This window comes from Urocampus carinirostris, chromosome 17 (genome assembly GCF_059441175.1).
Source record: "Urocampus carinirostris isolate Australia breed hairy pipefish chromosome 17, RoL_Ucar_1.0, whole genome shotgun sequence".
Lineage (NCBI taxonomy): Eukaryota > Metazoa > Chordata > Actinopteri > Syngnathiformes > Syngnathidae > Urocampus > Urocampus carinirostris.
In genome coordinates, this window is record NC_142365.1 from 2,334,072 (window position 1) to 2,350,978 (window position 16,907).

Here is a 16,907-nt window from a genome sequence, read left to right on the forward strand (position 1 = left end):
TGTCACCATGGCTGTTTAATATGTACATGGATGGCGTGGTGAGAGAGGTGAATGCAAGAGTATTTGGCAGAGGTGAAGACATGATGGACAACAGTGTGGCAGGTAAGTCGGTTGTTTGCAGATGACACAGCACTTGTGGATGATCCGAAGGAAACATTGAGAAGGCTAGTAATGGAGTTTGGAAGAGTATGTGATGGGGTAATTTATGGGTGAATGTTGGCAAGAGTAAGGTGATGAAGTGTTCACATGGAGGAATGGGCATGGCGTTAGAAACAAAGTTGCATGGACAGGTGCTGGAAGAAGTTGAAAGCTTTAGGTACTTGGGTTGTGATGTGGTTGCAGTTGTTGGAATGGAGTGCGAGGTATGCACAGACTCGATCAAGAACGCAAGGTTTTGGGTGCTCTGAGGAGAGTGATGAGCAACAAGAGTATGAGAATGGATGTTAAGAGGGGACTGTATGAGAGTGTGATTGTGCCGACTGTGTGTCATGGTGCAGGGACTTACAGTTTTATACAGTTTATTGATAGCAAAAGAGGTTTATTCTTGCATCTTCTCAATGGTCTCCTCCTTGTACTTGCCCTTCTCCTTTCCATCAGCACGAGATTTGGCCTTGCGTTCCAGGATCTTTTTGCGGTCCTTGTCCAACTTTAGCCGGGTGATCACCACCTTGCTGGGATGGATACCAACGTGGACCGTTGTTCCGTTAGCCTTTTCTCTCTGCACACGCTCGATGTAGATGACGTACTTTTTTCTGTACACCTGCACCACTTTGCCAATCTGCTGGCCTTTGTAGTGTCCACGGACAACCTGGACTTCGTCATCTTTACGGATGGGCATGGATCTCACGTTGTACTTCTGACGGAGCTCCTTGGATAAAGGGGAAGACATGATCTTCCTCCTGATGTGTGAGGGGGCATTGAAATGCCTCTTGCGATTCTTGCGGCGGGAGGATGTTACAAACGGATTCAGCTTCATTATGCCTGCCGTGTACTCCTTTATGGCCGGCGGAAAAGAGGACTTGGAGCCTAAACGCAGATTTGAGAAGGAAATTAAATGATTACACTAGGGGTGAAAAAACCCTATCGTGAAAGCAATTGTAATGGTGTGTGAGAAAGAAGAATAGTGTGTGTGAGTGAGATGATACATTAGTGTGATTAATAATAATAATAATGCATTTTATTTAAAAGCGCCTTTCAGGCCACCCAAGGACACTGTACAGACAATGAAAAAAATACAATTTAAAAAGTTGTAAGCGAAATAATGAATAAAAACAAGACATAAAATCATAAAAACATAGGAAATGGAGAAGCTATGTGTTGTAAGCAGTCCTGAACAGGTGTGTTTTTAGACGGGACTTAAAAGTGGAGAGAGGTGTGCAGTTTTGGAGGTCCGGAGGTAGATTGTTCCAAAGCTTGGGAGCAGCGCGACTGAAGGCTCTGGCTCCCATGGTGCTCAGGTGGGCAGGGGGCACTGACAGTCGGAGGGAGGACGAGGATCTGAGGGAGCAAGTGGGGACGTGCACCTGGAGAAGGTCGGACAGGTAAGGAGGAGCCAGGTTGTGAATGGCCATATATGTATATAGGATCAGTTTGTAGCTGATGCGATGCTGAACAGGAAGCCAGTGTAGCTGTTGGAGAACGGGGGTGATGTGCTGCTGGGAAGATGTTTTTGTGATGATGCGAGCAGAGGCGTTTTGAACCAGCTGAATTTTATGGAGGGACTTTTGAGGAAGGCCGAAGAGGAGAGCATTGCAGTAGTCAAGGCGGGATGTGATAAGACTGTGGACAAGAATAGCAGTGGTGTGGGGGGTGAGGGAAGGGCGGTGTCTGATTGTGAGTAGAGTAGTAAGTGTGAGAGTAGAATAGTGTGTGTATGAGAGTATAGTAGTTTGCATGTGAGAGAGAGTAAAGGAGCTGTTGTGCATCTGTATGAGTATAATTGTGCATGTGCGAGAGAATGATGTTAATGTGAGAGTCGATGATGGACTTCTCAAACGGCCTCTCGTAAACACTCATTCGCACGCTCATCACGGTGGCGCCTTCCATTTACAGCAGTAGAAATAAACAAGGACCTACTCACTTCACTGCAACGTAGTGCCATTTTCTGCTCTTTCAGTATTTTGCCCCCTTCGAACATCAGAAAAATGTACTGTCTACGGATCCAAAGTACGCAGCGTGAATATCAAAATTCGGATGTCCAAAATGTAGAGCAGTGATACAAAGTTCTTTCTACATTCGAATCACATGAGTGAAAATGACCACCGACATTCTGAAGCGTACCAGGTTTGTGTCTTTTTTAATCCGATACTCGTGCAGTTTCATATTCTTGTCCGATTCGTGTTTTTTTTTTAACTCTCCTTCAACTTTCCAAGAAACGTCCTTCGGAACGGCCAAAATGTTCAGCCACTTTGGATTAGGCGGCAGTGGCTCAGGAGGTAGAGCGCTCGTCTTGGGATCAAGAAATCGCAGTTCGAATCCCGGCTCCTCCGTGTTACATGTGGAAGTGTCCTTGGGTAAGACACTGAACCCCTAATACCCCCAATAAGCAGGTTAGCGCCTTACGTGGCTGCACGGCCGCTATTGGGAAATGTGAAGCACATTGTAAAGCGCTTTGGGAAGTCTTGACTTGAAAAGCGCTATAGAAATGCAGATCATTTCATTTCAATAGCGTCTATAGACAGGAACGGTTGTCCAGTCCCAGAGGTGACTGCTACTCCATTGGATTAAGAAATCAAAGCAAGAGATTGGACATCAAAGATGGGCCAATGGCATTTGACCTTACACAAAGAAAGTATACGGTAGGGAATGAACATGTCGTTTTTATGTACAGTGGAACCTCGGTTTTCGAACGCCTCTCAGTTGGAACAAATCGGAGTCCGACCAAAAATTGAGAAATTCTTGCTTCGCTGTTCGGTCAAAAAAAACGGAGTTCGAACACCGGTAATGCATGAGTGCATACGCTAGGGTGCCATGCTGAGCGCTGTACGTTTTTTTTTAGCCCCTAATTATGCCTCCGAAGAAAGTCAGTGCAAGCGGCAAAGTTGCTACAGGTGAAAAAAGAAAAGTAGTGCGTACAACTATTGCATTTAAGAAATAAATAATTGCAAAATATGAAGGAGCAATAATTTTCCTTCCTCCTTCATCCCTCTCCCCACCGTCCACCTGCGCCTTCTGCTGACCACCACAAAGGTAAGAAATCCTATTCATAATTCTTTATCCTTTTATTTTTTATTTTTACACGTTCATGTTAGCGTAATCTTTCGTACGGAAGATTACGATAACGCGAACGTACGATTAGCCTGGGTTAGCTTTATGTTTACGTTGAACATTCAAGGTAAACATTCAGGGTGTTGGAACGGAGCCCAACTTTCCAATGAACCGCTCACCACTTGTTGAGACCCAGGTGCTAAATGACTTGTTAATGACCTGATTTTTTTATTTTTACACGTTCACGTTAGCGTAATCTTTCGTACGGAAGATTACGATAACGCGAACGTACGATTAGCCTGGGTTAGTTTTATGTTTACGTTAAACATTCAAGGTAAACATTCCGGGTGTTGGAACGGATTAAAACGATTTACATTATTTTTAATGGGAAAAATGATTTCGGTGATCGAACAAATCGGTTTTCGAACAGGGTTATGGTCGAGAACCGAGGTTCCACTGTATATCTTTAAAGTAGGGGTTGGGAACCTTTTTGACCCAAAAAGCCATGATAGCACATTATTTCAGAGAGCCACATGGTATCTACCAAATTCATATCCACTTGTGAGGCCCCTTCTCAAGGATTCTTTTTTCCTCATGCTGAGGTTTTGAGTTTTTCCTTGCCCGCATGTCGGTTTAAGATCAGGGGAGGGTGTCATTGTAATTCTGGGCAGACCTTTGAGACATCTTGTAAATAAGGCCTATACAAATATATGTGACTTGACTGAAATGGAACTGCTTTCCAGATAAAATCGAATTCTTCAGCGCACTCTATTTCACTACGATACGATCTATGAAATAATAATAATGCCAGTGCCTTTGTCCCATATCAATATCAAAATATGACTTGTCCGATTACTTATTATTTGTCCTAAATAATGGTTTCAAAACAAGGTGCGAGCATTGTTCTCTTGTGAAAATGTCACAAAATACTGCAAAACAGGTTGCAGCCGGTGCAATCTGTCCTAGTGTATAGCTCCGCCCATTCTTCTTGCTCACCCAATCAAATTGCTCAAGGCGCTTTGCAAGAGCTTCTGGGTGTTTTGTGGCTTTTCGTCATAAAGTGGGGTCTGTTGGTGCGACACTGACTGTAAACTGGAGGTAAAATTGTGACCTGTATGTATTGGACCGAACCATTTAATAATCGGTATTGACTCGGCTTTGCGTGTGCCACTTGAAAGAAAAATATGACGAAAATTGTAATAATTATGTTTTATCTCCGGGCTATGTGTACTCATGATGAGCCATAGATTCCTGACCCCTGCTTTAAAGGGACAGCGTTTATGATTTGACCACTAGATGTTGCTGTATAGTGCAACCAAAAACAAGTTGCTATAAAGCAGAGACTCAGAGTGACCAAAACGCACCATTTTACTTTTTTTTCATGGCCAAATTCAAGCACTTTTCAAGGATTTTCAAAGCCAAATTTTCAATTTCCCCAGTACCATTCAAAGAAGAAATCTGATGTTAGCTGAGCCAAGAATATAGCTGCACTTTTTAATCTTGTGTGCGGATTTATCAAGACATGATTTTTAGATCTCGAGTAAATCACAAATATATTTGTGGACATGAACGATACGTTTATAAATATTTTGGAGACAAATCTGGGTAAAATAAAGGAACTTACAAGTACAAACCAATACAAGATGCCGTTCATCGCAAGAGAGGACGAAATGCAATGGCAAACCGAAACCACCGAGGAGCAGTGTCAGTATCACTTTTGAGCAACATGGCAACAATTTCAAGCACTTCACCCAAAATGTAAGCACTTATTAATCATTGAAAACAACATTAAAATTCACGCATTTTCAAGGATTTCGAGCACCCATACAAACCCTGATATTAATATGATGTAAACATTTGAATAATTATCGTTGGTTAGCTCAAGTTTTATTCATATTTTGGGTACGTATTTATTTTACCACTTGGTTATTTTAAAGTAGTTTAGGGTGTCTGCTTCTACAAAGATACATAGGATAAGAGGCACCACTTGAACTCAAAATCCTCGACTGTCCCTTTAATAAATGCATCGTAACGGCTACAAAGGGAGAATCTTTTAGTCAGCCTTTAGATGAGGCTCACTATATCTGAAACGGATTTCTCGACCGAGGAGTATTTTTCAAATTCACGCAGCTTTCCTTGATATTTCAATCCAATGCTTTTCTGACACCGCTATCGGTGCGTGAGCGCGTGAGTGAATGGGTAGATTTGAAATGCGCTATGGAAATGCAGAGCGTTGACCACCAGGAGGTGCTAAATAACACACACTGTCTCTTGAACTCCAACATGATGGCGCTTGTAAAAAAAACTGGTTTAAAAACAGCTGACACCGACTTCAGCGTTTGACTTCCAAACAATTTATTGTGTAGACTTTTTCGAAAATCGACCGTTAACATTTTGACATTCCGAAAACGCTCGAAGTTATTGCGCACTCCATTTTCAGGTTATTGAAAACGACAACGGGAGCTTGTTTGAATCCCGAAGTGGCAGATTTTTACCAAAACGGTACATTATTTTGATTTGAAGCAGCTCTAGATTAAAATGCTAATCTGGGACTAAGACTGAAAAACGCTGGGTTTTTCTTTCTTTTGAAATCGGAGAAAAGGGCTAAAGCCTTCTATAAAAGGCTACTTTTGATGAGCAGGGTTGGTGTGCTCGGTGGTAATAAATAAAGATCGAAGGCAAATTCACCGTCTATTTGCGTCAGTAGCTTCGAGGTGCAGTTACCAAGCGGATCCAGCAGAGGGCGTGTGAAATGAAGACTCACATTGACTCAAGTGCATGATAACGTACGGATGAAAACGCGGCAAGTGCTTCCTGTAAGAGAATTAGGGAAAGTCGAGCGGTCGCTCGTCCTGCTCCTCCTCGTCTCTGATCTCGAGGTATTCCAAAGGTTCCCGGTCTGGGTCGTCCTCTTCCGGGACGTCCCCGTCGTCCTCCTCCGGGACGTCCCCGTCGTCCTCGAAAGAGGAAACGGGCGAGTACTGCGGGAGGTCGAAAGCCTCGTCGCTGGCGGCTCCCGACTCCACCGCGGGGACGGAGACGGAAAAAGCAGCGGGGGGGGACGGGGCGAGGACGGCCGTCCCCGAGGGTCGGGACCGGGGGTCGTACTCGCGGATCTCCCCCGGCTCCAGCGGGTGGGGTCCGCAGGGGTCGTGCTCTGTGCAGGACAGCTTGCCGTCCAGCTTGGAGACGAAGAGGAGACCTTCTCGGTGCTGCTTGCAGAAGGAGCTGGGACACATCTCGCACAGGGACAGCGCCTCCTTGCCGCAGATGTCGCACTGGTGACGCGGGCACTCCCAGCGCCCTGAGAAGGAGGACACCAGCAACGTAAGACACAGTGTTCATTTGAGCTGTGAAAAGTGATGGGTCCCGGGGACTGGCATGCTCGAAAATCTATGGGTCCCAACAGAGATCTATGGCTCCCCAAAATTTAGTCTTATCCAGGTTGAAATCGTAACTCGGCGACAAATATATACTATAAATCTATATATTCATTCAGTTTGAATCATCAAATTATGAATTTATGTTCTGCATCAAATTATTGTTGGTAATATACCTATTCAAGGGATAACCACAAACCTGTCTTCTTTTCATTTTCTCTTTTTATACTTCCTTTTTTTTCTCAACTTCTTTATACAACATCATCATTCGTAATATATCCGTTGGAGAGCCGGCTCGCTTGAATGAGTTGAGCCGAAAAAGCCGGTTCTCTAAAAAGAGAAGGACTTTTCACCACACAACTCGAGATCGGCGTGCAGGCGAAAACTCGAACCGCGAGTCTAAAACAACAACAGGGCGGCAGTGGCTCGGAAGGTAGAGCGCTCGTCTTGGGATCAAGAGATCGCAGTTCGAATCCCGGCTCCTCCGTGTTACATGTGGAAGTGTCCTTGGGTAAGACACTGAACCCCTAATACCCCCAATATGCAGGTTGGCGCCTTACATGGCTGCACGGTCGCTATTGGGAAATGTGAAGCACACTGTAAAGCGCTTTGGGAAGTCTTGACTTGAAAAGCGCTAGAGAAATGCAGATCATTTCATTTCATATTATATCAACGGTCAAAGATGAGAACCCCGACCTGCAGGCCTTTTGGTGAGGTTGAGACAATCGGCGTGGTAGACCTTCGGACAGCCCGGCTTCTTGCAGGAGACCATCTGTCCGCCGTCCCCGCAACTGAAACACTCGTCCTCGCGCTCTTTGGTCTCCACCGCCTTCTTCTTCCTCCGGCCGTGCCCGCGCCGCTTCGGCCTGCGGCCTTTGTCGTCCGACGGAGGGTTGTTCTGACGGCAGAGGCGAGAACCCAAATGCATCGAACGGTTTCAGAAGATTCGGAATTTGGGGAAAAAAGAAGGAAAGAGACCTTGGGCCTGACGCCGAGAAAGCCGCTGCAGTTGGGGGCGCCGCACTTGCACACCGTCTTGCCGTTGCCCAAACATTCCAGGTTGTAGTTGAAGGTCAATTCCGTGCCTGAGGACAGCCGGGTAAGAATCCGGCCGGACCGCCGTGGCCCCCGTCCCGTCTCCCGCTTACCTGCCGGGACGTCCGTCAGGGCGAAGAGTCCCACGCGGGTGTCGCCGCTCACCGTCCACTTCTGCGTCTCGCAGTTGGGTTGGCAGCAGTGGTTCATGAAGCGAGCCTCGTTGCCCTTCGGACCGGCGTCGATGATGCGGTCCTGACGGATGAGTCGGAGAGGGAAGAACGTGAGGAACCGTGAGACAGACGATAGTGTACGTTTTTAGCATTTCTCAAGTCAAGTCAAGTTTATTTGTGACACCCTTAATCACAAAGAGTCTCAAAGGGCTGCACAGACCACAGATTATTGCAAACTACGGACTGTTATGACACCATCCCCTGATCTAAAACCGACATGAGGGCAAGGGAAAACTCAAAACCTCAGTCAAGTCATGTTTATTTGTGACACCCTTAATCACAGAGAGTCTCAAAGGGCTGCACAGACTACAGATTATTCCAAACTAGACTATTATGACACCATCCCCTGATCTAAAACCTACATTAGGGCAAGGAAGAACTCAAAAACCTCAAGCCATGTATATTTGTGACGCCCTTACTCACAAAGAGTCTCAAAGGGCTGCACAGATCAAAGATTATTGCAAACTACGGACTGTTATGACACCATCCCCTGATCTAAAACCTACACGAGGGCAAGGAAGAACTCAAAACCCTCTGTCAAATTAAGTCATGTTTGTTTGTGACGCCCTTAATCACAAGGAGTCTCAAAGGGCTGCACAGACCACAGATTATTCCACACTAGACTATTATGACACCATCCCCTGATCTAAAACCTACATGAGGGCAAGGAAGAACTCAAAAACCTCAAGTCATGTTTGTTTGTGACGCCCTTAATCACAGAGTCTCAAAGGGATGCACAGACGATTGCAAACTACAGACTATTATGAGAGCATCTCCTCATCTAAAACCAATATTATTTTGTATAAAGTACAATATTCTTGTGAACTGAAAAATCTGAAGTGCTAACTGCTTTGTATTACCAATTAAGTGATGATTAAAACGGAATGAATATATATTATTTATATATTTGTCGCCGATTTACAATTTCAACCTGGATAAGACTAAATTTTGGGGAGCCATAGATCTCTGTTGGGACGCATAGATTTTTGAGCATGCGAGTCCCCGGGACCATCACTTTTCACAGCATTGTTGGTGATAGGAATGAGTGGAGAGGTGTTGTGATAGGATGGTGGGATTGTGGACGCGTTCTAAGGGATGGGCAGGGCACCTGTATGATGCGGCAGGGGTAAACCAGTGAAAGCTGTCGGGCCCTGCTGTTGAACAGAAGAGTGTGTTGTGTCACCCTGACCAGAGTGTCCCGTTTTCATCTGGAGGGACGAAAGCATGACCAACTTAGGTGCCGAGGTGCCTAACTTGTTTGGGTGTTTGGGCATTTGGGTTGGCCATGGTCCAAACATTTTTGTGTGTGTTTTTTGCTATTTTTTTTCCCTTTTATTTTCTTTGTTATTGTATGTGTTTGTCTTGCTGTCGGTCACCCCTCTTGAGGGATATGACCTATGTAGATAGATAGATAATAAGTAAGTTTGAAATGGGCTCAATCAACCACTCAACCATACCCCTGGTATTAAGGCACCGAATTTTTTTTGATACACTGCAGGCTAATATTCAAAGTATTGGAAGGATTCATCATGTTTTTAAAAACAGATATCCAATTTTCGAGAATAACATTGACCCATTACTGATGAGCTCTTTTCAGAAGAGGTTGGCAGGCTATTCAGCTGTTGTCAGGGGGGCTACCTGTTGCCCCCCGTTGGTGATGGTCTTCATTACAGTACCATAAATTCCGGACTATAAGCCGCTACTTTTTTCCCAAACTTTCAACCCTGCGGCTTATTCGGTGATGCGGGCAATTTATGTCATTTTTCTAACGGACGCTAGCGGCGCTCGAGTGTTGCTACCAACGGCCCTGTCAAAGCTATATTATTATTATTATTAAAGCTTTGAAAACTCTCTCGGTGTACCGTCTTTCTTTGTAAATATGTGTAACCCATGTATAATATGTATTTGCAACTGTATATTTTTATAATGTATTTATTTTAAACACTTATTCTGATATGTTTTGGACGGGTGAACGAAAAATGAGGGGCGGAACAAACGCGGGGTGCCGAGTTTAAGTGGGGACCGCTAAAGGTGAGGGACAGACAAGGAAAGAAGAGGGGGTAAAAAGTTGGTTAAAGAAAAAGGAGTTGCGTCAGTAAATGTGTTCATCTGATATACTTTTCCCACCCTTACCTTTGGAAATATACACTTTTTTCCATGGATTACTTTCAACGGACTCTGCAGGTCTGCATCAAACCTTAAGTACCGGTATCATTTTCCGTTCATTTTGCCGGCTGTGATTTTTGGACTGTGGACTTTAATGAAGGACATTTGGTTTCAGTCTTGAAGTCGGGACATGGAGTCGGGTTTGGGTTAATTTTGTGTTTGTGACATGTTTAAATGTGAGCGCATGCGGCTTATATACAGGTGCGGCTTGTGTATGTACAAAATCGGTTGTCCTCTTAAAATGTGGTGGGTGCGGCCTATAATCAGGTGCGCTCTATAGTACAGAATTTACGGTATATTTATTTCCTAAATATCAAACTTTGATCACCCCTCATCTTTGGTGGTCTTACAAATCAGAAGAAAGAAATGATCGCCAAAGTGGGAACCCCACATACCTTGTCCAGAGTCAGCATATAGAAATTACAGATGTCGCGCTCCTGAGCGTGTCGGATCCTGGCCCTGCACTCCTCCTCGTCGATGACTTCCCCGACGTACTCGCTGACGAACTGACCCTTCTTGATGTCGTGCACGCAACGGAGACCCCAGCCTCGAGACAGAGTCCGGAAGATCTCCACTTGGCTGTATTGCCGCCTGCTGAAGGTCTGATTGAGACAGCGCTCGCCGGCTGGACAAACCTGCGACAGGAATCAAAGGAAATCTGTCCATCCATTATCTGCACCGCTTATCCTCATTAGGGTCGCGGGGGTGCCGGAGCCCATCCCAGCCATCTCCGGGCAGTGGGCAGGGGACACCCAGAACTGGTTGCCAGCCAGTCGCAGGCCACACAGAGACAGACAATCTCAATCAATCCCTCCTATGGACAATTTGGACCAGCCAATGAACCTGACATGCATGTTTTTGGAATGTGGGAGGAAAGTGCCCGGGGGAAACCCACGCAAGCACGGGGAGAACATGCAAACTCCACACAGGAGGTTCGATCTCATGACCTCAGAACTGTGCCGCACACGTGCTAACCACTGCGCCGCCGTGCTGCCGTCTGCAATTTCCATATGTGCAATTATGAAGATATATGATTTTTAGATCTTGAGAGGTGCTGGTGCCTCCGCCCCCGACTCCGCCCTTGAGGTACTTGTGCCTCCGCCTCCGACTCCTCCCTCTCGTGCAGTCGAGCGGGTAAACCAACTGAACCACAGCCCGAGTTATTTCCAGAGAGATTTTCCGTCGGTGCAAGAAGGATTCTTTTTCGTTTAATCTTTTTTTCAAATCGTATTTTCAATCGGCTTCCCGAATTCTAAAACCTATGAAATGTGAGAAAACGGTGCATGTTTTTTGCATTATATCTGATATACATATCTACGTCATAGGTATATTCCAAGTATCTTCTAATCGGCAGAAAAAAACAGGAGGCCGGCTGAGCCAAAAACATGCAGTAAGCAGCCAAGATAACCACGAGTCACAGCAGCGACGAACACGAACCCAGCAGGAGAAAAAACAATGAGCGAGGCAGGCTGGCCAGGAACCCGACCGCTAACGGGGCTTACCTAAACCGAACAAAACTTAAAGTTTTTGGGAGCCTGCACACGAACGCGGAGCTATTTGAACAATATTATATTATTTGCAAGACAGGCGGCGAAAAACAGACGAGGAAGAGTCCTGATCACATACCTAAAATGAACCGAAGTCAAAAACGACAGAGCGTAAATTTACGGCAACTCGGACTAATCCGTCGTAAGTCCCCTAGCGACACGATAAGCAAAGTTCCAATGACTACAAGCTGAAACGAGCGCTATGCATTTGCTGACAACTGCAAACCCTTCTGTTTTTTTAACGGTGCGCGCCATTTTTACGAGTCCTTATTGTCATTTAGCGACGTCTCAGCTCTAGGGGGTTATGAGGTCAAACTCTCCACTTTGAGAACTCATTCCTAGAGATGCGTGGAATATTTCTGAACATTTCTCAGTGTTCATTTTAGCTCTAAAAAGTGATGGGTCCCAGGGACTCGCATGCTCAAAAATCTATGGGTCCCAACAGAGATCTATCGGTCCCCAAAATTTAGTCTTATCCAGGTTGACATTGTAAATCGGCGACAAATATATGAATAAATCTATAAATCTATATATTCATTCAGTTTTAATCATCACAGTTTATTGGTAATACAAATCAGTTATCACTTCAAGATTTTTCAGTTCACAACAATATTGTACATTATACAAAATATTATTGCTGAAATATTTATATATTCTTGCAGTTTTAATCATCACAGTTAATTGGTAATAAAAAGCCGTTATCACTTCAAATTTTTCAGTTCATATATTCTTCGTGGTTTGCTGTCCCGTCACAGTTGTAATGCCTTCTCAAAGTCCAATCCAGGAGTATAATTGAGTCCATTTTGGCAGAAAAGTCCTTTTCTTGCTAGTATTCTTTTGTTTATTTTCTTTCGTCGAATCGTTGGCTTCAAAACACGTGTTTTCCTTGCCTTTGCGGTCTTCCGAAGAATTTATCCACGTTTTTTTGTGCCGGAATTATTGCCGTTGTCACCACTTTCTGTGTTATGTTTCGACCTATTACCGACACTAAAGAAATTTCAAATTTTTTATTGATTTGCACCGAACACCAACTGTTTTTTCGGAGGCATACTTCTCTTTCACTCGACAACCGCCACAACAATGACGTCATCTCGAAGCAACGAGATCTCGTTTGCCGAGATCGGCGCGAGACCAAAACAACAATGGCGGATCTGCCTGACGAAAAGTTTGGAGTGCGGTAAATCTTTGTTAAAAAAAAAAGTAATCGGGTAATAATGACAATTTGGTGTCAAAAATTTTGACACAATGCGTCCCCAGCAAAAATGATGCGTCCAGGACGCAGGGACGCGGGCAAACCAGAACACTGATATCTGCGTGATTGTGGGGAGGAACACTACACGTTCTGTGCCTAATTGGTAAAAAAAGAGGATCTTTTATGATGCCTTGAAATCTCGGCTGCCCAAAACGTTCACGAAGGAGTAAACCAACGATAACCGAAGCGCAAATTAGCTAGGGATTTGGATCTGTTTTTTGCACTTTTTAATGCACCTGTAGGGGGCGATGAGGCTGCGGTGTCGTGCCGACTTTATTATCGCATCTGACTTCGAATTTGACTTGTTTACCTGACTGCCCATTTTGCACATCTGGGTAGCTGCTCCTCTTGCACTCTTTGCACTACTGTATAATACTATACATAGCTATAATTATTTTGTATATTATTAGTACTTCTAGTTTTTGGCTCGTATTAGTTTTCTGTCGAGTCAAGACTGCCGGGAAACATGACGAGAATTTGTATAATTTTCGCTTCGAACTGACGTTAAAAATTCAAGCATTTTCTCATACGAACCCCGCCCAATGAGCTTTTATGGGAAAGGAAAGGGAGGCGGTCACAAGGCGGCTTTTCTCCATACCTGAGGGTGACATTCGTAAAGCAGCATGCGGTTGATGCACTCCGAGTCGGTGCCGCAGGGGCTCTCGTCCGAGGCTTTGCAGTTGCAGCGAGGGATTTCCGAGAGGTCTGCGGTGACGATTTGGACCTTGCCTATCGGCCGGTTCACCTGCACGGGAGGAAGTCCAGAGAGAAGCTGACTGAAGCGCAATTAGTGTTGTGGATTAACCGTAAGTCAGCGGCCTTTGAGCTGACGGTGGCCTGTTGTGTGCACACGTCTGGCAGGATGTTATGAGATAATTGTTGATACAAGAAATCACAAGTTGTTGACTAAGCAAGTCGATTCAGAGAAAAACATTACTTGATCTTGTTTAACACAGTATAAAAGCCAAACATGGCTTGGATAATTGAATGCAATAAAGAGCGTTCCCTCCCTGCCATATTTCGTCTCTGCGTATATTTTGGGGCGACACCCAACGACGTCCCCTCCGGAATTAGTAGTTTCACAATTTTCATGAGAGGTGGCCAAACTTTTTCATGTCGCCCTCTGCATTGGGGTCTAACATTTGGCAGAGGGTTTATTTACGATTTTATTTTTTTTAAGGAGAAAACCGTAGTTTTTGTAATGCAACCGTAACACCGTGGTGGGTTCAGGAAAACCGTACTGATAATGGCGTAGTAGTTGGCAGGTACGGTAGAGTCAAAACGCCCCCCCCCCCAAAAAAAATGAAAACAGGGTTTGTTCAAGTGCCACAGGTGTCAAACAGGCGGCCCGCTAAGGGATTGAATCCGGCCTGCGAGACAACACTCAGAGAAGCGCAAGAGAAAAACAAGCTGCAGGTTGAAATATGTCAACTTGATGTTGCCAAAGCCAGGTGCCTCGAACAAAGACACTATACTTGTATTTCTTTCTCTCTCTCTCTCTCTCTCTCTCTCTCTCTCTCTCCCTCCCTCTTTTCCACCACTTTTCTCCCATTCGTTGTCTCTTTCTCTCTCTGTGTCTTTTTAAACTCTTTGGCTCTAACTTCCTTTTTTCCTTTTCTCTCTTTTCTCTATCTCTCTTCCTACCCTTCGCACTTTCTTTTCTCTTATCTCTCCTTCTGTCTTTCTATTTCTCTTTGGGTTTTTTTCTTCCTCTCCCTTTCTTTTCCCCCTCTCTCACGACTTTTTATCTTTTGTTTCTCACACTCTCTCCCTCTCTCTTTTTCTTTCTTTGTCCTGCCCTCTCCTTTTCCCTCCCTCTTTCTCTTTTATTCGTCTCTCTTTTTCTTTCTCTTTAATCTACTAGTCCGGCCCCCGACAGAATGTTTGTTCCATCGTGTGGCCCCCCGAGTTCAAACGAGTTTGACACCCCTGGTCTAAGAAATACTTGCACGCTCATTGTGTATGAGCTAACTGAGGCTGCGATCATGACTTTAAACCAGGAGATGGTGGCAGAGAGTAACAAAGTTCTAAATACAGTGGAACCTCGGTTCTCGACCATCATCCGTTCCAGAACCCTGTTCGAAAACAGATTTGTTCGATCACCGAAATCATTTTTCCCATTAACAATAATGTAAATCGTTTTAATCCGTTCCAACATGTTTACCTTGAATGTTTAACGTAAAGCTAACCCAGGCTAATCGTACGTTATCGTAATCTTCCGTACGAAAGATTACGCTTACATGAACGTGTCAAAATAAAAAAATCAGGTCGTTTACAAGTCATTTAGCACCCGGGTCTCCACAACAAGTGGTGAGTGGTTCATTGGAAAGGGGGCTCCGTTCCAACACCCTGAATGTTGGGCTCCGTTCCAACACCCTGAATGTTTACCTTGAATGTTTAACGTAAACATGAAGGTAACCCAGGCTAATCGTACGTTCGCGTTATCGTAATCTTCCGTACGAAAGATTACGCTAACATGAACGTGTAAAAAAAAAAAAAAGGATAAAGAAAATAATTATGAATAGGATTTCTTACCTTTGTGGTGGTCAGCAGAAGGCATTCGCACACCTCCTTCATATTCTGCTATTATTTCTTTCTTAAACGCAATAGTTGTACGCACTACTTTTCTTTTTTCACCTGTAGCAACTTTGCTGCTTGCACTGACTTTCTTCGGAGGCATAATAAGGGGCTAAAACACCCGTACGCCGCTCAGCATGGCACCCTAGCGTACGCACTCACGCATTACCGGCGTTCGAACTCCGTTTTTTTGACCGAACAGCAAAGCAAGAATTTCTCGAAATTTTTGGTCGGACTCCGATTTGTTGGAACTGAGAGGCGTTCGAAAACCCAGGTTCCACTGTAGCTAGCACCTTAACCGAACGTAAACCCAGACTAGGAATGATATCTGACCTTAATGTGCTTGTACGGCGGCGGCTTCCTGTCGTTCTTCTTGTCCTCCTGAAGCTGCCGAAGCTCCTTCTCCACCTGAAGTTGACGAAAACGCACGGCCGCCTCCTCCAGAGCTGCGAGAGGCCACACAGGAATCCGTGAAAAGCGGTCCGGGCGTCGACACGGCGCCGCGTCGATGCCCGACCTCTTTTATAAATGGCGTCCACGCCTTTGCCCATCTTCTCCTTGCTGTTGGCGTCCACGTCCATGTAGGGAAAGACTCGCGCCTGGTAGGTCCACAAGTAATCGTTGGAGCCGAAGAAGTGGACGGGGAACTCGCCCACGTCGTGCTTCATGTGCTGGATGTTTTCCGGGATGCTTTTGGGATGGCTGACCTCGGCGGGCCACCACCTAGAAAAGGGATGTCAAAGTCAATTGCACAAAATTCAAAACACACTTAAGGTCGCCGGCCAACCAGGAGAAACATTTATTCAACGCACTTAAACTGAATGTTTTTGGAACATAAATATGAATAAAAACAGACTTGAATATTCCATTTAAACCTTAAATCACTTATACAGTATTTATTATTTTGTTGTAAATAAAAATATCTTGTTAAATGATACAACTTAGAACTCAAACAACATTAAAATACCATTCAAATTCCTTTGCTCCTATGTCAATGTATATATGAAAAAAAAACTGAAATATCCCAAAAGATTTTGCTCTCCTTAATATATCTTCTGTCAAAAGTAGAAATATGAAAATGCTACACCAATTATTTTGTAAAAACGTCACAACATTCTGCAAACAGGGAGCCTGATGGGCTTACCTTTGGCGCAGACGGAGTAGGGAGAGAGATGGGAGGGAGTGCTTGCACTTTTTGCATAGCTCCACCCATCCCTCCCATTCACCCAATCAAATCACTTTAAGTTCTCTTCCGATGTTTTGGCGTATTTACAATTTGTTCCGTGGATTCATCAAAAAGTATCTGAACACTGAACACAAATTATATAATGAGATTTTATATAAAGGATTCTTTAGCGTTGTACAGCCAAAACGAGGTTTTTTTTTTTTTTTGGGCGTGACACCTTGACTGTAAATTGTAGTGAAAAACATGCCCTATATATTCTGCGAAGTACTGCCTTGTAATTCAGCTTTGGTTTGGCTTTGCGTGTATCTGAACAGGATTAATGGA

The 16,907-nt window shown here is 44.5% G+C and overlaps 2 protein-coding genes across 2 annotated transcripts in view; both read right to left on the reverse strand.

Moving 5' to 3' along the window:
• Nucleotides 1-507: 507 nt before the first annotated feature.
• LOC148348931 (large ribosomal subunit protein uL24) lies at nt 508-1,232 on the reverse strand. The gene has a single exon (XM_088321182.1). The coding sequence runs from the start codon at nt 974-976 to the stop codon at nt 539-541; it is 438 nt and encodes a 145-aa protein (XP_088177308.1). The 5' UTR covers nt 977-1,232; the 3' UTR covers nt 508-538.
• A 3,325-nt stretch (nt 1,233-4,557) lies between these two features.
• nsd1b (nuclear receptor binding SET domain protein 1b) overlaps nt 4,558-16,907 on the reverse strand; it is a 44,455-nt gene continuing 32,105 nt past the window's right edge. Inside the window, exons 17-24 of the mRNA XM_088321183.1 lie at nt 15,915-16,120; nt 15,731-15,843; nt 13,419-13,565; nt 10,417-10,656; nt 7,736-7,877; nt 7,566-7,672; nt 7,284-7,485; nt 4,558-6,511 (exon numbers count right to left, since the gene is read on the reverse strand). Of these exons, the coding sequence (XP_088177309.1) occupies nt 6,033-6,511; nt 7,284-7,485; nt 7,566-7,672; nt 7,736-7,877; nt 10,417-10,656; nt 13,419-13,565; nt 15,731-15,843; nt 15,915-16,120 (1,636 nt within the window). The 3' untranslated portion in view covers nt 4,558-6,032. The remainder of the gene's footprint in view (nt 6,512-7,283; nt 7,486-7,565; nt 7,673-7,735; nt 7,878-10,416; nt 10,657-13,418; nt 13,566-15,730; nt 15,844-15,914; nt 16,121-16,907) is intronic.